General features: G+C 37.9%; 1 protein-coding gene across 13 annotated transcripts in view; it reads left to right on the top strand.

The window, feature by feature from the left end:
* The window catches only part of ATP2B2 (ATPase plasma membrane Ca2+ transporting 2), a 432,200-nt gene that overhangs the window by 356,206 nt on the left and 56,212 nt on the right, over positions 1–19,782 (top strand). For all 13 annotated transcript variants that reach the window (XR_008732091.1, XM_055709424.1, XM_055709434.1 and 10 more), the window contains one exon: positions 19,131–19,372. Coding sequence is in view for 12 of the 13 variants with exons in the window: in XM_055709424.1 (XP_055565399.1) it covers positions 19,131–19,372 (242 nt within the window). In the remaining variant the exon portion in view is untranslated. The remainder of the gene's footprint in view (positions 1–19,130; positions 19,373–19,782) is intronic.

Genomic DNA, 19,782 nt, shown 5'->3' on the forward strand with positions numbered 1-19,782 from the left:
AAGGCAGATGTCGCAGAAAAGTGCAAAACATTCACTCCCTATACCAACTGCTGCCAACTTAGGAAATTAATTAAACATATGTCAGTCTATATGTTAGTAAATGTTAGTCAAGTAGTGAATGTGACCTTGTAAAACTTTTGGAACAAACAAGGTCTCTGTTGGATAAAACCAAAAGGGGAAAATGAAGCAGAAAAAAGAATGTAGACAATTTTATTGCAGCCAGAACAGAGAAAGCAATGTTTTCTGTTTATCATATGGCAGAACAACACCTGCACACGACACCATAACATCTAAGAAAATACTGAAGTTAGCAAAGTTGCTGCCAGCACCCAAATTCCAGCCACATTCCTACCAGAGCCCTCCACAAGAGTCTTCACCGTACGCTCAGCCAGCCTCTCCTCATAGGGCTGCAGGGGTGGCTTTGAGGGCCCCAGATAACCCCAGCAGGGAGGAACAGGGATTCCCCACGAGGTTTCTCAAAAGGAGTTTTTTCTGGGGGAGAGTTTTTTCTGGGTTGCTCTCCATGGAAGAATGCTGCTGAGGATGCAGGCTGGCTGCAGGGGTACATGGCACGTAGCAGAGGATGGAGCTGCAACATGGATGCAGCCATTAAGATTTACTAGGAGAGAGAGGAAGGTCTTAATTCACCTTCTTGCTTTGTATAATTACTTTTTCCTGAATCTATAATGAGCAATCTTATTAAAATAAACGGAACAAAATTTCTAACTTCTTTATACTGAAAGCAGTTCAAGAGATTTTGGCAATTCAATTGCATTTTATTGTTAAGAATAAATATTTAGTGCTTTTGAGTGATTGTCTGATGTAGAATACTGGAGCGAATGCAGCTTCCTACTTGCTGGAGAGAAGGGGTGGAGGGAGGCTGGCAGAGCAGGTAGGTAATTCATATATGAAAACCATTAGAAGAAATTACTTTTGTGGTAAAAGTAATGGAAAATGAGGTTTTAGCAAAACAGCTGCTTTGCAGGAACAAATGAAAACCTACTGTGGGTATTGAGAACACGGATGTAGTAGGCAGATGAAGGGTTCTTTTTATTTGTGAGGAATATATTTGCAAAAGAAGTACAGCTGTCTGGGTTGTTGGAAGACCTAATGCTCCTGTCAGAAATAGTCTTTAAAAAGGTAAGCAAAGTAGAAATACACTTCTCTCTCACTGATATATATTTTTTTAAAAAATAATTTTAAAGACTGGGATTCCTTTATCAAATACTTGAATTAATAGAGTGTATTTTTTTTAATCGGATGAAAAAAATTGTCTCAAGAGTAGTATATATCTATGCCCGAACATATTATCTAGCCAACAGAATTTTACTGTAATTTCCTTTTACATGTCATAATTTCATCAATTTCAATATAGTAAAGCCTTCTTCAGAACAACTTCAAAGTTGTTTGGGGGAATATGGATATTCAGAAGTTTTCTACTAAATCATTAAAAACTTTAGTAAGAGTAGTTTATGGATTTTTCCACCTCTTTCCCCACATTAATGTATAAAGCTATCAGTGATGTCATCTCTTTACAACAGCAGTTGCTTGCAGCTCTGTAATTGCTGTCTGACAGATCACAGACCTTTTACCTGAGTATAGGTGTATTTATGTGCCTCTGTATTTGTATGAAGTCTGGTTCTCAAAACAGAATGGAAGAATGAGATCCTAACTGTTTAGGAAAGACTGTTTATTTCATTTTTACGCAAAGCTCAGAACCCAATAGATCAGTTTATACCGAGAATATTATCAACAGAAAATAATCAGAATTTATATTTCCTGAGGACCCAGCAAAGGAGTCTGTACTTTATTGTAGCCGTGTGCCAAGGGTAGTCATGCGAGGTGCTGTTGGATGTCACTAGAATCCTCTCCTTTATTCAAAGAGAACCATGAGAAAATAGCTTTTGTCCTCCAAACTAGGTTTTTAGTTATTTTTTTGGTTGAAATTGGAAAGATATTTTTACTTTCAGGTACAGTCTTCCTAAACCCTATTATTAAGCTCTTTTGTTTCTAACATTAGAACACAGGTAAAATTGCCATTTGTTTTTACTGTACATGAAGGTTCAGGTTATCTCTTATTTTATCCAGAGAAGCTCACCTGTTGCCGCTAAGAATGTTCTAAGTAAAAAAAACCCACAACCCCCCAAAAAAACATACAAAAATGAGGGCACATACAGGGACAGAAGGGGTGAGAGAAATTAATAAGGATAGATTGAGGAAAGCTTTCATTTATGACAACATGAACTGACAACCCCAGTAAACAGCCTGGCCTAAGCTCCGTTCTGTCCTGTCTGTAGCTCCCTACCACTGGCATGAGGCCGGGGACAGACCGGGCAGCTCCAGGGTCTGACGAGGCCTGTGCCGGCGCCCGGCGGCCAAGTGGCCAGGCCAGGCTGACCTGCCTGCGTGACAGCAGGTCGGCTCTGGGGGGCAGAGGCAGGGAAGGAGGAGGAAGAACTCCAGAAGTGGGAGTGTGGCAGTGAGGGCACGTTGAGGGGAAAGAAGGTAAAACTGGGGCATAAGGAGGAGAGGCGGTCGTAACGCGGGGGCAGCAGCCGAGGTGCAGTCGCCCCTCAGAGCCTCCTGCCCTTCGCAGCGGCGCGGCTCTCGGCTCTCCTCGTTCTACTGCTTCGCCTGTTCTCCATGTACAGCCGCAAGCTCTGTCCACGGGGAGGTTTGCGCCAGTGATGTTGGTACAGAAGGGCCGGAGTAGATTTTTGTGACAATCTGAGCAGAGACCATCCTTTGTAAAAAAATTTTGTTTTACCTCTGCTTGCTTTCCTTGGGCAATGCTCAAAAATAAATTCTACCTTTCAATAATGTGTCAAGATTTCAGTCATTTGTGTTTTAAGATTGAGAATGATGGGGAGGAGGAGGAGTAGTGGTATTTGACAGCCATTTTATGTAAGGGTAGATATGTGGAAGGTTTTATCCTTACATAATAATACTGAAATCAGCAAACAGTGGCAAGCATCTGGGATGAATTTCTGCCACTTAGCCCAGGTCATGACAGTGGACTGGCTTGTTGGCAGTGTCATCGAGCTTTGGGTGAGGGAGGCCAGGGGAAGGAGCAACAGGCTTGGATCATCTTCCTGCACTGTCACTGTGGAATACATACGAAATGGCAAAATCCTCTGCTTCTAGTGTGCTTAAAGCCATCCAGAAAATGTCACAGAGGAATGTACTGAGAGGAGAACCCTCAGCTGGCAGATTGATGAACTGCTGTAGGAATTCAGATACTAATTTTTTCACTGTCTGGAAAAGAATAAGTGGATTTGTATGAACTCATGAAGCAGTGCTGCAGGTTTTACAGTTTGTCCTCTACCATTTTAGGAGCACAGTAAGTTAGTAAACATACGATAAAGGTAGAAACACCGAGGCAAAACTACTTTGCAGAAAATCAATGCGTGATTTTCAGGGTGAGGCCTTCCAGCTTGGCAGGGCTGGGTTTAGGTCCGTAAGGCTGTCTTATGGGTCAAGTAACTGGAGGACAGAACTGTAATCCTTTTATTGGCTGTTTTCAGCACATTAGTGTGGTAATGGAAGTTTGTGCAAAGTGTATATGCTCTTCTTTTTGAAGTGCTTAAGTGATGGCATGAAAATATTGTCTGGAGCATTTCTGAATCTCCAGCTAACTGGTGCATTTCAGCCATCTAAAATTTAAAAAATAAGTTCATTTGATTGCAATTTGATCAAACTGATTTCTAAAAATCTGTATATTTTGTAAGAGATTTTACTTCATAGTCAAAATTATTACCATTACAGGTAAATTTATGTCTGTTATCTCATTTTCCGTATTTTGTTCCCAGTGTTATGCAACTGTATAATGTAGATATACATTATAGATGGGAAACAGGCAACGCAGGCCAAAGTATCTTTCTATGTATAAGCAAGACAATCATTAAAAAAATCTCCCACAATATTTTCTTTAAAACTTTTTCATAAAGTCCTTGGTAAGCATTTTCTCAGAATAAACCAGTCAGGAAAAACCCCAACCTATAGTTGCATATAGTGTGCATATTATTTGCTGTGTAAATAATAATTATTAGAGATAATAGATCATATAGTTAATTGTCTCTGCTCCTAGGAGTGTTAATTAGCAGAGAGTAATGATCTTCACACATCACTTGCCATTGAAGTTTTATATAATAAGAGGTACAAATGTAGCTTTTCTCTCTAAATTAGCTACTGAGTTAATAATTGACATAACTGTGTTTAGAAAAGACTACTTGAATGTGTAAAGCATTGGACATGGTGTTATCCCAGTCACGCACTTTCTGCCATCAGGGTGCAGGGGCTTTGTCTTGCTTTCACAAAGGATTTTTTTTTTAATAAAATCTCCTTTTTTTCAGAGTTGTAAGTGAGGGGTAGAATGGAATTTGCTGGCCAGAAAGCTTCTTGGCACTTGGACGTGGGATGGATTTACCTAAGCAAGGATGCATTAGGGAGCAGAGATGAGAGCAGGGTCGACCTGTAAATCTGCTATTGACATTGTTAAATTCTCTGGAAGACTGCGTATTTTGTTTTATTTTATATTACATTATTAGTAGCCTGGTTGTCAGAGGCAAGGCAGGTTTCCCTGCAATGTGGCAGGAGTGTGTAGGTAGAGATGATGAGAGAAATATGCTCAGAGCTAGTTCTTTCACAGAAGTTCTAATTATACAGTAAACTAATTGTAAATGCACTTGGCAACAGGAGGTCTGCAGCTTTTGACAGCTCGCTTCCTTAGCTCCTAGTCTCCTTTTCTGTCAGAGAAGGGGGTGACCGTCCTGCCTTAGCAACACATGAACATAAGAAGACGGATAAATAAAACAATGCTGCGCCCGTAGAATGTAGCATGCCAAGTTAGTCCCATAGTAGATAAAGGTTTATGGTCAAGTTAATTTATGTTTCTTTATTTTCTTTCTTCATGTGACAGAAAACAAGGTAATAAAAACCTCCTTCATACTGGCCACCTTTGCCTTCACAGATTGGTAATTGCACGTTCCACTTGTTCGTGTTGGAATAAATAATCACTGCGAGATTATGAACAGGACTGACAGTCACTTGAAGCTTTTTGTTACTGTATCGTTTACCACATTAGCTTTTTTTTTTTTTTTCCCTCTGCTTGCTTGTATGAAAATGAATAAATTACATTTTTAACTTGCTATGATGCAGCAAATATTTTTCTTATTACCTTGCATAGGATTTTCTTTTATGTTATTTATCTTTCATGTTCTTATTTTCCACTCCTCTTGTATTGGCATAAGATAATTCACTTCTAGGAATAACTGCCAGATAGTTCCAAATATGCTTGTTGATGAATGCAGGCTTTAAATTCATCATTTCCTGCAAGGTATTCCAAAGTGTTTTCATCTAGATATTGCTTATTGTTGTCTGATCCTTTTTAGGACCTTTTAATTATTATTATTTATAAAATATGTTGGCACAATGACTGATTTTAATACATCCTTCTTTCACGCCTATGATACCGTGCCGAAATAAAGTCATCATGCTTTAACTGATTGATATGCTGGTTAGAATTTAGTGTTAGCACCTTGTAGGGGGTATTGTCAGGCAGCATGTTTTCCTGATGGGAGCTTTTGTTTTTACCTGAGTGGGTCTAAACCACTTGCTTCAGGTACACAAGTTTTAATGTAGTTTTCTTTGTGCTCTCTATCATCAGGAACAGGAAGATAATTTCAAATGTGGTAGGGGAGCCAATAATACCAGTTTTACGGAAAATGGTGGTGGTTGTAAAATCAAAGATACACTAACAGGCTTATTAGAAAATAATCTGGTGGGTGGATCCCCTCCTAATGAAATACTACATTAATTTTCTTTCAGATATATGTTCTATGAATATATAATATATACTGTGTAGTTTTCAGTAAGTTTTCTTTTTACTCTCAGAACTCCATTGCGGTTTATTCCTCTGGGGAAAAAAACCCACCAAGCTCAAAAAAACGTCAGCTGGTACAATGCCTGAAATAGAACACATCAGCAATGAAGTATATGACAGAAAAGGTCTTGCTAATTTCAGAGCAGTAAATGTGCAGCAGTTACTTTGCAGACTTGAAAAAGACTTTAAATCAACTTGGCATTGCTGTTCTTTATGAATGAAATAGCACTTAGTAGCATTTATTATATTTCTGTTAATGTAAGCAAAATACTGTTTTTTCTTTTCTTTTGACTCACAGCTAGTCCTACAAAGTTGGTATTAAATAGACAGTAAGTAAAAAGCTATGCTTCAGATTCTAGTTCTGATTGCTTCTGCAGGTAGACACCACTACTAATCTTTCTTCCAGTTTTCGCTTCTTGCATGTGAAGCTCTTGGCTTCTCTGGATTCAAATCAATCATATTTCTGTGTTATTTACAAGCGACTGTGGGAAGGTGTCCAAAACTGATGGCCTTTCTGCTTTCAGAGATGGTGCCAGATAAGCTGGAAAGATCTCTAGAATGGATGGGATGCTGAAGAACTTTAACCACAGATTCTGAGCAAACTGCAAGGGGCACTGACTTCTCAAAGGCATATGACTGATGGATCTGATCTCTCAGGGGCATATGACTTTGATGGACAGAAGGCATCCCTTGGATAAAATCCTTTTCCCAGCTGCAGCATAGCAGAGGAAATGGGAAGTTTTCAAAGGAGAGGTTGCTAGAGTAGTCAGAACTATACTGTTCCGTAGCATCGCTGAGGAAGTGACAGACCTGTTTTGGCAGACACCTTGCATGGAAAAATTAAGCTTCTTAGAAGGAAGTTTTAAAAATTTAGGACAACTTTAATAAGTACTACTACAAACCTGTCTCACTCCTGTATGTGCAGACACATAGAGCAAAAGTGTATGGCTGGGTACTGGCCAGTCCTTTATGGAGACACTGGGGCATCTCATCCATCTGAAATCATGAATGAGTGTTGGGCAGTAGGTGTGGCGCATTGTTCATAATACTGGATGAAAGTATTGAGACTACTAAATAGTTCCTAAAAAGGCCTTTGTTATTTTTCTGTGGTTTCCACTTATTCAGGTGAGCAGAGAATTGTTACCTTACGCTTCCCTTCACTCCAAAGGAGACGGGTTGACAGTGCTAGATGCTGGTTTGCTGGGGCCTGTGTATTTGGAAGACATAAGACAAGTTTCTCTGGGAGAATTTTCCCATAAAGAAGGACAGGATGTGCAGCCATTCCTCCATCTTTCCTGTCCCATCTCCTTCTGAATGAATAATCCAGTAAAAATTGGCTGCAGTCTCAGTCTGCATTTCTGCCCAGAAAAGGCATCATTCTGTGTATCCTGATAAGGAGAGGGTCTGGCCAGAGGCCTGAATTTATAATGCATCTCAAACATTACCCCACCAATCATGCAAAAAAATCCCTCTGAGAAAACATTAGTTAAGCATTGATATAACATATTATATACACTTGAACTCATGCATTTGCCTCCCCAAAACCCAACCCCTAACCAACCAAAAGCAATTTAAAAATACTTTCAGCTGAACCGTGCTGGTATAAAGAGAAGTGCATTTTGTGTGATAAGTGCAATAGCTACTGTTAGTGGTTTTAGACTCATTTAGAAATGGATGCTTGAAGGACCCTTTTCCTTACTCTGGAAATGAGTACTATTAACAGAGAAGATCTATAATTATGATGGGCTATAATCAGTAGCTTCAGTCAAGTGAAAAAAACTTCCTTTTGCGTTTCATGTGGCTAGATTTGCTTTGCACTTACTAAATTTAGCTCCTTAAACTGTACAAATTCTTTTTAATTGTGCTGCAACCAGAAAGTCAGTGAGTATTAAGATTAATTTTTGCTCTAGTTTGGCCTTTCTAGAAATTTAGTTTTCCTATCTGAGATATATTTAGTATAAAAGCAGAAAATCTAAAGTATTGGTAAGTTTTGTGGAAATGAAGAGTGTATGCACAGAACAACTACCTATACTATTGCTTTTGTTGAAATTCAGGCTTTTGATGTGCATACATAAAGGCCATGCATTTTCTGTTATTTAATGTAATGATTAAATTAATGTACAATATGAATGTTACCACAGTATGTATTTTTCAGGTAGTAGCACTGGGGTTTTCTTGTCGGTTTGCGTTTCTTTTTTCAATTGCTTAGCCCAAAATGATGATTTTTTCTACAGCGCACTACAAGATTTCCAGTTCTAATTAGCAGAAAAAATAGAGAAGGTAATGCAAATTAAAATGAGAGTTGGTGTATTTAGGTTATATATATGGGTGTGTTTGCGCGGAATACCGTCTATATTATCTGTGTTTAGATAATAAATGATGTGTGTTTCAGAACTTTGTGGCTGAAATTAGTAGAAAACATGGATGAGGTGCATTCAGACTACTAGTGGAGGTGTTTGTTTAAAATGTGATAATATCTGATTAAAAGAGTGAACTAGTTAGTTAAAAGTGAGGAAGATTATGTAACTGGAATTTTGATGATGACATGTTCAGGAACATTGAATACGGTTTTCATAGGCAACCTTGGTGGGAGAAGGTCTTGAGTGTACAATTGCTAGTTAGATCGCTGCTAAACAAACTAAAGAAAATGTATCTCTGTTTCCTCAGATCTAAAAGATGAGGATTCAGCCCTAAAACAGACGTACTAATGCATTTAAAGTTGGCAAAACCCATGTAAATCCCTAGCAGTGCTTCTAATTTGGAAATACACTTTTTAAACTGCAGACATTGCCTTGAAATTGAGTTTTCACTACCTGATCAGCTCAACATTATAGTTTGTCTCCTTTCTCTGGTTTCTCTGCAGCACTCGTGAAGCCAGTCTAATATCAGCATGCAGTAAAACCTCAGTTTAATAGACCTAAAACAAGGTAGCAGATGTTGGGGTTGTCATTATGGAGGTACCAATTACAACTCTGCAATTAAGTGCAATTTCTCTTTTGCACTGAAGGAAAAATGTTCAGCTTATTCATCGTTCATGAAAATATAGCAAGCTTTTGCCAAATATATGGAACAAATTATCAGAAATGTATAAAATCTATCTATCTGTTCTTAATTTTAATCAGCTTGGCTTAGAAATGGCACATTTGTCACTGTCAGCTGTGTTCTAACCATTTCGGTGATAAGGGAGAAACATCTTGTTTACTTTATAGTGAGCTTGAACAGAAACCTTGTACTTATACTATATTTAAAGTAAATTGGTTGTTAATTAAAGTAAGTTAATAACAATTACTGTGTCTAATTATTTTGATTATATAGGTTACTTATCAACAGATCTTGTTGCTTTTAAACAAAGCTGAAATGGCAGTCGTATAAATCTAACAATTGCCAGTTCCTTGCGCATGTGGCTGTACGAAAGCACTAGAGTGGAGATTTTTAGTGTACAGATTTGGAAATAGGATACATTTGAGAGCAAATTGTCATTAAATCATACATTTTTAAGGGAACATATGAATGGTTTTGATCAAGAACAATAGGAAAGTCCCTACATACAGACAAATAACATCTTATAGTATAATAAATATACCAAGACTCTTCTAGGGAAAATACGGAGAAAAATCTGTACCTGCAAAATTCAGTTCAATGTCATCTGGAAACACTAAGGCTGGAATATCCTAATCATAACTATGATTAATCAGTATTGTCATAACATGGCAGACTTAATTCTTTGCACTGTCATGTGGTGTATTAATGTACCTCTGTTTAAATTCAGCCATTAATTGTTGTCTTTTGGTATTGAGAGATTTTTAAAAATTATTTTTATTTTAAAATTAAAAGACATCAAACCTACTATTTTACCTATTTTAATCTTGAAATGTAGACTATTTATGACAAAAGGGAAAGGTTCAAATTAGAGAACCAAGATTAGGAAATTAAAAGAAAAAACACGTGTGGCATGTCTTTTGATTGTGGAGTCATTTATGAGCTATAATTTATAGGTCAATGTTTGGTTCCTTAGAATAAGTATTGTTCAGTTATGTGACAGGACTTTACAGAAAGGTATTATTAATTTTAAAAAGTCATCAGTTAATATTTTCATAATTTGAGATCAGAAATCCTTGATCTTGGCCCAATTGAATTGATTACATAGATAAATGTAGCTAAATTTAACTTCATTAACTAACTCAGATATTGCTTTTACTATAGCTATCCCACTTTTTCTTTGGTTGGAAGCTGAAATAAGTAGCAACTTCTGTTCTAATTAGTTCTAACAATTTACGTTAGGAGTAATATTCTCATATGAATAGCGGAAATTGCTCGTATGTGTCAATATTTTGCAGGTCTGAAAATTTATGTGCAGGCAGTATAAATGCTTTGTTTGTATTTTTATCTCGCATCCTCTGTTCTGGAGAGGGAGTTGAAGAACTGTGAAGTAGGGACTAGAAAAGCGGATGGTGAGGTAGGTTGGAACCTGGCTGAATTGCTGGTCTCGGGGGGGTTTGTGGTACAAAGCCCACCTGGAAGCTCATCACTAGAGTGTATCCCAATGACCAGTAAGGGGGGGCAATACTGCTTCATGTCATTAGTGATCTGGATAACGGGGCTGAGTGCCTGACGTGCAAGTTGGAAGTCGCAAAAACTGGGGCTGTTCAGCCTGGAGAAGAGAAGGCTCGGAGGGGCCGTATCAGCGTGTATGAACACCTGGTGGGAGGATAAAGAAGATGGAGCCAGATGCTTCTCAGTGGTGCCCAGTGAAGTCAATGAGAGCAAACTGAAACACAGGGAATCCCGCTCAGAGATGAAAAAACAACGTTTTACTACGAGGGTGGTCAAACATGGGCATAGGTTGCCTAGAGAGGTTGTGGGCTCTCTCTCCCTGCAGGTATTTGAACCCCAGCTTGGCGCAGCCCTGAGTGACCTGCTGCAGTGGAGGCACTGGGCTTCGGTGGTCTCCCAAAAGAGGGAGGCTGGTGCCTCCCAGCCTCAACTATACCGTAATTCTGTAAAAAAATATATACAGGACTGACAGATCCATCTTTTAACTAGTGAGAAGAAGAAACAATTTTCATGTTTGTGGCAGTATTTTTTTGCCTTATCCTGGTTTTATTCAAATGAATCCAAGGCAAATTTGGTCTTCAAACTAAAAGGGTAATTTAATTATTTGTTATTAATATTAAGGGCAAAGTATTACCTCTCTTTGAGTGTAAAAATAGGTAGCAGTCAATGAGAGAGGGAGTAGAGACCGTCACACCAGCCTTTCAGTCTGTTCTTCATGCATGATTTCATCTTCTTTCATAATCACTCTTGGGGGAATTTATGGATAGTATCATTTTTTCCTTGTTCCTGTTATGTGAGCTGAAACAAGTATGAGTCCATATTCACTGAGCCACAACACTGCTGCTCTCTTAACTTTGCCGTGTTGATAGGAAATGTCACACTGATTCATTACATAATTACAGTTGGCCCCTTATTGTGTGATTGTCGCCGTGCTATTATTTGAGGCAACAAGAGATGTTGAAATACACCATTTTTATATAATGTTTTATTTGGCTAAGCTTGTATCCATCTCAAGGACTAGCAATGAGAATTATACAGCACCAAGGCATTGCATTAATTAGATATTGTTGCATTATTTTCAGGTCTGTCTTCATATAATAGAAAAAATATTAAATAATTATCCTCCTAAAGATTAGATAATTGTTCTGCATCAGAGGTAATCTGATGCAGGAAGTCTGGACTTGAACATCCTCCAGCTGTTGTGGTAGGTCTAATTCTGCCAGCTGAACTTAAATGGGTGCAATCTACTGTACCTGTGCTATAAACGATTTATATCCATTAACTAATACCGTCATTCTGGCTACCGTATGTATGTGTTGTTGTTTACACCCTACACAGTGAGGAGTCAAAAATTCCCATTACCAATTTCCTAGGAATTTTTGGCAGATCTGATAGTGAAGTCGTTGTTAAATACCCAGATGGGGCCCTGTGCTGGGGGGCAGTACCGAACGCTGTTGCTGCTCGCCGGAGGAGCCTGCTTTGCCACAGCTGGAGGGTGCAGCACGTGTCTGATGAGTGACAGGGAAGTCTTTTAAACTGCTTCCCTCTTGCTACATATTTCTTGCTGAGACAGTGTAACAGAGCTCAGCAGGATGGCTCGGTCAGCCTCCCACTGCGAGGGAGATGAAGGTTATCTTATGGCATTAACGATTTGAACTGCCAGCAAATTGGGGTCCTGACTTAGGCTTGACATGCGATATAAATGTATGTTGAGATGACAATTTTACTGTAGCAGAGAGTTCTAAATGACGTGAGGCTGCTGGCTGCGTTCAGCGTGTAGTAATTAAGGGGCTGTCCGGTGGCAGGTGCAGTGCGAAGGCAGCCTCACCACTCACTGCTGTAAAGTACCAACCTGGAAATGTACAACTCTGTTATTGAACAATGTTGGTGTTTACGTTTCTGATTTGAGTCTTCAGATTTGATGTCTCCCGTGAGTGCTGAAATGTTTCAAATGCTTTCATTGTAGGTTGTCTAGATGTGGAATGTGTGTCAGGCTGGTGAACAAATCAGTGCCGGTCAGTCAGGATTTGGAATAAATTTCCCTGATTTTGATAAGATTATGATGGTGGCTGCTCGTGCCTAGCATGAATAGTGAGAACGTGAGGTGGCTTATTTGGTGCACGTGTTCCCAAGAAATGGAGCTGCTATGGGTATTAGGCTTTTGTGGATAATGGGAAGCAAAAGGAATTAGCTGGTGTATCCCCTTTTCCAGTCTTTTCAGAACAGATATATGGGACGCACATCAATCCCGGGCAGCACTGGTGAAATCTCAGATATTTATTTATTTATGTGATCCATTTATTATTATTTCCCTCTCCACATTCTCCTTCGTTTTGATCCTGTTTTATGCTAGGGAATACTGCTGATGTGCTTGATTACCGATATACATCTGCGTAAATCCATTTTTTTCTCTCTTAATCCTGTCCCTCCTACTGATTTTGAATTCAAACACCCCATGTCCTCCTGTCTGCGATGGAGATGTTGAAGTGTCTAAATCATTAAAGAAAAAGGGATAGACTTGGTAATAGAGGGGGATTTACTAAAAGCACTTTCCTTTCTCCCATCACCTTCTGTTTGATTCTTCTCGTCCTATTCTTTTTCCTACAAAACAAGCTGTTCATAATCCCTGAGCTCAACATCCATGCCACCATTAGAGGCAACCGTCATCTGCTTTCCCTCGAGTCTCCTCTCTGTCAGAAACTCTTCAAAATCAAATTTCTTGTTAAAGCCTGTGACTTTTTTTATTTGAGATGAGCTGTAGTAGCATTCCTCAAAGTGTATTACATGGCACCCTGCAATATTTTTCTGATGTCTGCGCCGCACAGTGTAACCGTGTGAAGCACAAATCCTAGTATATTTAGAAAATATCAGCCAGTCTTAGTTACCAGAGCGTGTACAGCATCTATTAAAGAGTTCCCAAACACTTTTTGTTGTCTGGTTTAGAGCCAAATTCCAAAAGTATGTACCATCTGGCTTTGAAATGATGAATGTATAATAATTGGGCCCCAAAAATGGTGCAAAAATAATGGAGCAAATGGATCAAAGTCAGGAATTTAGAAGATCATAGCTATATGGGATGCAAGACCTCTGGTTCTTTGGAAATGAAATGCTTTGCTTGAGCTTGAAATGAAGTAAAGGAAGAGATCTGTATTGGTTTATTGTATACAGATTTTTTAATCCTCTGAATGTAAAAAGGAGATAAATTTTACTTTCTGGTGGACAGGCACAGTATAAGTGAATGGGGACATTTGTGTTAGTCTACTCAGCAGCATGCACAAGAATAAGAAAAAACATCAAACCTTTAAACTTTTACACTTTGGGCTTTAAATGCAGTGAGGGATCAGAGCAGTATGCGAGTTCAACACAGCCTGTTTCTTCTGGTGCCGAAATGATTATGCAACCAGCTCCGAGTTGTTAACTGTTCTTTTTCAATCCCTTATGCTGACCCCAATTCAAACTGACTTTTGATTTTAATTTAACTGACTTTCAACAGCATTGTACCTTGCAGTGATGATTCCCAGTTGTAAAACAGCATGCACATTACCAGAAAGCATGTTGTCTTCTCTGCTGTGTATAAAACAGAGGCAACTTATTAATCATTAACTTGAAAAAACTCCTTAAAATTCCAAACATTCTGAGGACATACTGTGATCTTCCTCATCACTCAAGTCAATAATGTTATTCTAGATGTGTCCTCAAAGGTAGCAAAGATCAGAATCTGCAGGAGATGTGAAGACTAATTTTTATTCCTAAGTAAAGACCTTATGAAAATAAATTTATAACATTTTAACAGTGTAGCTCTGATTTCAGGTATCTGTAGGGACATTTATCTTTAGGATGCTGTTTCAGTTTTCTTTGTTTGAATCTACAAAAAGATTTTTCAAGACTTCTGATGAGATGTTTGGAGTTTGGCTAACTGGTGTTACCCCAGCCATGCCTGTGATTAATATGCCAGCTGAGATACCGTTGGAAGTGTAATGTGGGCAGAAGTTCCGTGAAACCAAAGGCAAGTTCCGAAGTGGTGTTTGGGTCATTAGTCAGATAAGGTTATTAAGTAAACTTTCTAAACAATAGTGTAAAAAAAAATAATAATCTGTAAGAGAACCTTTGCATATAAACCCCAGCCTGTCTCCAGATGAGCTTTAACGAAGTTTCTGTTGTGTTCTTATGGAGGGGTGTGCGTTCCTGTGTTGTTAGGTGTAGGGGATACAGCTACAGAACAATAAATACTCTTAGAACAAATAGTAAACAACAAAAGAGAAGATAAACCCAATTTGTTTCTGGATCTAAACATCCAGAGTTTAGATCATAGCTGAGGTGAAGGATCTGTGGAAATGGTCATACTATGAGAGACAGAAAAAACAGTGCTGCTGTTCAACTTCTGTAGTGCATGGGACCCCACAGGCACCTTCAGTTTGGACTAGAACAGCTGATGTCTAGTCTTACTGCTCTCTTATTGTCAACACATCTTTTGAAACAATTTCCTGTTTCGTAATTGAAAACTATTTAGTCAAGCAAAGTTTTAGATTCTTAATCCTTGGCTAAAAAGATCTTTCATTTTAAAGTTTTTCTCTAAGGGTAAACAGTGATTTCTAAATCTGTCTTGATTTAGCTTGAAGTCAGTTGAATAAACCTGTATCTCCAAAAGGCTGGTACATTTGATTATAAATGTAGTGTGTTTTAATCTCACTGTAGATATCTTCCATTAAACCACTGATTCAAATTATGTAACGAGGGATTATCTCTGAATTTGATAGTTCCAGTTTTTAGTAGTTCTCCTTTATACAGTATTCAGAATTAAGAAATATAAATATCACACAGTTCAAACAGCATTCATCCTTCTTGATTATTTTAAATTTTTACATTTATAATGTTCAAATATACAGAGAAAATTCCTGCAGGTCCTAGTTCTTTTTCCCTTTTTTGAGTAATTGAAGTACAGCGTGGAAATTTTTTGCAATTTAATTTTAAAAATATCTTTTCCTCTCTCTGTTTGCCTGTTGTGAGTGGAGTGGAAATGGAACATTTGATATGGATATAGTAATGTGGCAAATGTCATTTTTATTGTAATAAAATTGGTATATTTACAATCATAATTATTCTAAAGGAGTAGTTCAATCTGTAAAATACTGGAGAATAACACAAGAAAAATTAGGACTTCAGATAATACATGAAAACCTAACATTAACTTTGGAAAGACTACCTGGATCCTCTTGCCAGGTCCTGTCTTTTCTCATCAAAAGGGAGAATGAGAAAAATGAGCTTTAGTAAGTGTTATGGTAAAAATGGAAGCATTATATTCCTAATGTAAAGTTACAAGTTGAAGCACCTCTAAGTTATGCGCACAGTTTTATCTTTCTTCCTTCTTAACTGATTTTATTAGTCAACTATTTTCCAGTGAAATCATTCTGAAAATTCCTTTTCTAATGCAAATTCAGTATGAGGTCAATGCTAGCTTTCGGGTTAGTATCTTTAAGCCTTAATAATACAGCTGTACTTTGACCTAGAAACCTATTTTGATTTGATAGTTGTAACAACTATTTTTTTAACATCTGTCTGCAGTTTGTTTTACACGCAAGTATTTGCTTGCAATTAAAATATTAATATTATATAAGCAATATAAAGACTTGGAAGACACACTTGAAAACTCATTGCAAGGATCAGTGGAAAGGTGTTATTGGAGGAAGAGACTGAGGCAGCCTCTTCCTCGTAGGAGACTGTGCAGTGTGTGACCTTGTGACCAGAGCAAGAGCCTTCACTGAGCTCTTGAGAAACAGGGCACTCAAACAGACCCAAGTTCCTATTCGCAAATCACGGTTCAACAGCTTTCCCTCATATGTCGCCACAGGGTTCTCATTCTCCGAGGAGTCAATGATGTTGTTCCTAGGTAATTATTCAAAAGTAACCCCTTTGGGCTGTCCTTTGAATTGTTTTCCAGGTGCCATAAACTGCAGATTTCAGCAAGAAATAAATTTAGCTACAGCACAGTAGGACTTTTAAAAAGCCAGCAGCTTCTGCAAAGGATTGTCAAGAACAATCTGCAAGGAGACTGGTCTTGGCATATAGATTTTGAGCTGAAGCAGTGCAGGAGAGGAAGTGCTACTTGCCAGCTCTCACCACCATATGCTTTATCATAATGTAATGTACAAAGAATATGGAGACAACAGCTGCTCTAGAGGGAGGTGGCCACTTGTTAGATTTTGAAACCTTTCTGAAATGTCTGTTCAGTTTCTTTTCACGGGTATTTTTTCCCCTTGCTTACGTATTTGCATTCAAAAGATGTTCGCTGAAAGAAATCTATTTTTAGGCCACAGTAAGAAGAGGAGAGTGTGATCTACATTTTGTTGAAATAAAAATAATTTGAGAAGGACGCTAATATTTAGTTATATATATATTGTGAAATGTGGGTAGATTTTTTTTTTCCCCACAATATCCAGTCACATCAGGGCATGGTGAAATAATATGTAGAAATTAACTATTGTCTAGGATTGTATGTCTTTGATGGAAAGAAATTTATGGCTTTCATTGGTTTCCAGCATGCTTGCTGGTGGCTTGATGACATTCACATTTAAGTCAATGTCAAGATTCACTAACTTGAATGGCAGAGAGAACCAAAGCATAAATGAGGATTTAGATCTAAAATGGAAAAAGTTTGGTATGCTGTGCACAGAGAAATGGGTCTTCTCTAGCATGGCTACCAGGCAGTGAAGCTGATTGCTCTGCTGCTTTGAGAAACCTGAAGTTCTTAGCAAGTTTCAGGAACTTGCCTGCAATGTCATGAAAATTAACCTTAGTTATTTAAACAAAACTGTATTTTAAAGGGTATTTTTTTGACTCCTAACTGAGATTTTCATATCCAGTGAATGTAACAATCCTTCCAGGTACATATGACTACAAGCACTTGTGTTCTAAATTAGGGATTCTTAAGTGAATCTGAGAATCCACAGGGAAGTTACATGACAGTATAATGGGTTTATAGCAGGGCAAATTGTTATAACATATAATAAAATTAATATATCATATTAACATTTTTGCTGAGTGTCAGTGTTTTACATTGACCCTGGAGTAACGGGAATGTGACCCATGTAACAGTAAAAATGATGGTTCATATAGAAAAAGATGTTACAATTATTTTTGGGAGGATAAATCTCTTGAGACAGAGGTTTTTAGACTATTATGTCTAGCTCACCATAGATGCATCTCTCTGAAAAAGAAATGACACCAATCTGTCTGTCATCAGGTATATATTTTTCTGGTGATAGGAAAATGATTCCTGTGGAAAAAATCCATGTTTATTTGCTTACTTCAGTTCTAGACCAGTCTGCTGTTCTCTGTCTGATCTTCATTTTTTAAACCAGCTGCAATTGGTGGTTATCTGGAATACTTACTTGTTTACCATTGCTTACTTAAAGGTCCCCTTGTCCCTTTTTTGGCCATACTTGTTGCAAAAATTCTAAACTAGGTAGGATTACTGATTTGCAACTTTAATCACTCCCCACATTACCCCTCATGCCCCTGAGGGGTAAGGTAGGGAATTCCATCTATTTAGGAATCCCATTTCCAGAGTAAACTGGATTTTGAAGTCTCTAGTGAGATTGAACATGGATTCTCAGTGAAGTCCTGCAGTCCTAATTCTGTAAAATGTGAGGCAACATTTTAAGTCACCTTGAAAATTATGACTTACCATCTTATCTTGAGACAAATGAAAATCTCTTTTCAATGCAAACTGAAGTTGTAGAAGGACAACTTCTGTTGGTTCATGTCAGAGAAGTTCAGCCCTAGCTCAAGCAATGCTTGGCTAATTCTACTGAGTACAAGAAAGTTATTTTAAGTCACCAACAGTCTATAGTTCACACACTGGTCACTTTAAGACAATCTGGAGTCTTGACAACACAGGAACTTTTTGTTTGGTGTGCACTACACCTCCAGGAAATTTTGTAAATGAAATCTATGCGTGTTTTTGTTCATATACTGAATGGGAAGGTAAAGCCTTCCTTGACCCTAGGACAGAGGATTGCCAGGAGTTGCAAAATGTTTAGCCTACTCCATTTTTTCTAACCCATGAAGCATTTATTGTCTGAAGAAGCAGACTAAAGTATTGTAATTCTGGAAACAAGTACTTTTTAGACGTAGAACTATTCTTTTACAGATTGTTGGAAATACCTTTTTCACTGAGATTTACTGTTACGATTAGATGCAGACTTATATTTACATTAAAAATGCCTGGTAGAAAAAAAAAAAAGGACAGTTCTTTCTTTAACTGGCCATTATAACCATGAAAGTCAGCAAAATAATGTAGTTCTAAGCAAGTGAGAAAAGGAAATCCTCTGTTTGTGACAAACATGGATTAATTATTTTTGAGCCTAAAGAAAGTTGCTTCTTTTTAATGATGCTGTTGCCTAACCATCACAAGCTATTCAGCTGTCAATGGCTAATTTAAAAGAAAAGAAATGCAAGAGACTGTATATAGCTATTTGTCTAGAGAAATTTTCCTCGTTGTGGGAATAGCTGCTTCAGGTCTGTTCTGGCTCTATGGATTTTTTGCTAGCTTTGAAAAATGGGAAGATGCATGAATGCACCGTTAAGAGTTTCAGACCTTGAACTGTAGTATATAACTTTGTTATTAATTAATCAGAAGGTATTGTCTACTGCTTATCATTACAGAAATTCATATCTAATTCATTCTTCTCTTTAGCCACCAGAAAAAGAGGGTGGCCTGCCTCGCCAGGTGGGCAATAAGACGGAGTGTGGTCTCTTGGGGTTTGTCCTGGATTTGAAGCAGGATTATGAGCCTGTTCGGAACCTCATCCCCGAGGAGAAACTCTATAAAGTTTACACGTTCAACTCAGTGAGAAAGTCGATGAGTACCGTTATCAAAATGCCAGACGGTAGTTTCCGAATGTACAGCAAAGGAGCTTCTGAAATTGTTCTGAAGAAGTAAGTTCAGTAGATTAGTTGCTGTGTTTTTCCAAAATGCAAAACATTTTAACACTAGTAAGACATACCATGGGAATTTTGATCTTTGGAATTTGCTACTTACAGTAGAAATATGATGCACTTTAGTAGTATAAGCCATTATTCTTTTATAATTTTTTTTTTAAGTGCTCACTCTTCAAAACTGTCTTGTTTTTCTTAACATTCACTAGCCAAAGAATGGGCTTGGCATTCGATAATTTATGGATGGATTCTTTACATTCAACCCCTTTGGAAAATAAGGATTTTTCAATTTCATTATAAGTTGTAACCTTGTTAATTACATGGGTATTGAGGAAATAATGGATGAAGGGCTCTTGGTGTCTCTGTGATGTTACAAACAAATTCTCTCTGATATTTTTCAGTTTTTTCAG

Source organism: Falco cherrug, chromosome 4 (assembly GCF_023634085.1).
Source record: "Falco cherrug isolate bFalChe1 chromosome 4, bFalChe1.pri, whole genome shotgun sequence".
Taxonomy (NCBI): Eukaryota; Metazoa; Chordata; class Aves; order Falconiformes; family Falconidae; genus Falco; species Falco cherrug.